We start from the raw sequence: 1,656 nt of genomic DNA, 5'->3' as shown, positions 1-1,656 counted from the left end.
GTTTGGGAGCAATGTCTGTGATAAATTTTCTCAATTGTCCATTTTTTATGTTTGTGTACCGTAGCGAGCGGTTGAAATTAACAAGTAAATAAATAATGCTGGCTATTATGACTTTTTATAACAACAACGATATTTGGAAATCGGTAAAATTCTACTAGTCGATCGACTATCCTTGCGCGTCAGCGTCGAAGTTGCCTAGGTATTTATAATCAAAATTGTCGCCATGGCGGAAGATTTAGAAGCTATGGCCGAGCTGATCCGCAAGGCTCTGGAATGTCCGGTGTGCCTGGCGTTGGCGTGCCGGGTTCGGTGTTGCTGTTCCAACGGGCACATGGTGTGCGACACTTGCTACCGTCGGTTGGAGATGAACGAATCACCCACTTGCCCGATGTGCAGGTCGCCTTTGTCGGAAACGATCTTTGTGGCGGCGGCCGTTGAAACGGCGTTGACGGATATCACGAAAACCATGAAGACCACGTGCAGCTACCGTCCGAACGGATGCCGAGAACTGGTGGCCGTGCACGACGTGAACGATCACGAGGTGTCCTGTATGTACGCACCTGACGTTAAATGCTTCGTGTCCACGTGTCAGTGGGCCGGAGTGAGCTCGCAGATCTACGACCACGTTTCTTCCGTTCACCCGACTTCCGTTCTTCCCGTCCAGGTATTGCGTACGAACGTTTTTGTTCGTCTCCCTAATAACCGCAGTTAACGACTAAAAACGCGTTCACCAGGGCAACACGTTGACGATACCAGATTTCGGGACCTTGATGGATGATCGACGCCGTAAAGCCTATCTGCTCAAAGACGAACGGGACAATATGATGTGGCTGATATTGTTCCGGGGCACGCGCAGAAGCACACGCGTGTTAATGATGAAAGTGAAATCTTCGGGCCAGCGATCGGCGACGGTCACGTCACGCATGACGTACCAAGCAACGACCGACCTAAGTCAGGCGAAACATTCCCGGCGCAGACTCATGATGTGGGACAAGAACGTGATCGAGAACAGCGATGCGGCGTTTTCGGCGTCGCGCCAATTTATTGTTGTGCGCGCTCAGCCCAGCAACGACTTGAACGTTTCTTGGAACATCAGATAAATTTCATAAACTCAACAAAAGTTGGTTTAAGGTTGGTTCCAAGTCGACCAGAATGCCAGAACAAACAAGATGGCTGTAAAGCAGAACGAATTTTTAGAAAAGTCCTACGGGACATGGTGATTACGGAGCGATACGATAGGCTGGAATTTAAGCCTAAGTTAACACATGAACAGTTATTTAGTTTTCGCGATAGTGAAATTTGAAAATATGGAAATCCTTTGACCAAATTCAGTTTTTAAAATTTATTTAACGTTAAAATTTTAAAATTTTTGTGACAAACCATATTGATCCCAATAAATTGAAAAATTCTAATATTTCTCCTGAATGACAATGAAAAAACAAAATGAGGTATTTGAAGACATGCTATTTGATGTGCACCACTCAGAAAGTATATCGGAATCATGTTGGAGAGTGTATTATCAGTAGAGTGATTAGGCAACATTTTCATGACATTTGTAAGCAATAATAAATGTGTCAATCCATACTAATTGTGACCGTTCACTTAAATTAGTAAAAAAAAACACGATAATAATGGACCCCTTATACCTAGTTTACG

At 44.5% G+C, this 1,656-nt stretch overlaps 1 protein-coding gene across 1 annotated transcript; it reads left to right on the top strand.

Moving 5' to 3' along the window:
* The first annotated feature begins 223 nt into the window (after positions 1-223).
* On the top strand, positions 224-1,100 carry LOC126845436 (uncharacterized). Its single transcript, XM_050584090.1, has 2 exons — positions 224-664; positions 735-1,100. The coding sequence occupies exons 1-2, from the start codon at positions 224-226 to the stop codon at positions 1,098-1,100; spliced, it is 807 nt and encodes a 268-aa protein (XP_050440047.1).
* The last annotated feature ends 556 nt before the right edge of the window (positions 1,101-1,656 follow it).

The sequence above is a fragment of the Adelges cooleyi genome, unplaced genomic scaffold, assembly GCF_023614345.1.
Source record: "Adelges cooleyi isolate 19-005CV unplaced genomic scaffold, UGA_ACOO_1.1 ACOO_flye_CR_arks_rails_tigmint_CR_PRNA_784, whole genome shotgun sequence".
Classification (NCBI taxonomy): domain Eukaryota; kingdom Metazoa; phylum Arthropoda; class Insecta; order Hemiptera; family Adelgidae; genus Adelges; species Adelges cooleyi.
Note: the sequence above shows the minus strand (reverse complement) of the source record. Positions and strands in the feature narration are given on the sequence as shown.

Bases quoted from the DNA above. Each gene is read 5' to 3' on its own strand.
- LOC126845436 (XM_050584090.1), top strand. From the start codon at position 224: ATGGCGGAAGATTTAGAAGCTATGGCCGAGCTGATCCGCAAGGCTCTG. The intron at 665-734 runs GTATTGCGTACG...CGCGTTCACCAG, and splicing joins CTTCCGTTCTTCCCGTCCAG to GGCAACACGTTGACGATACC.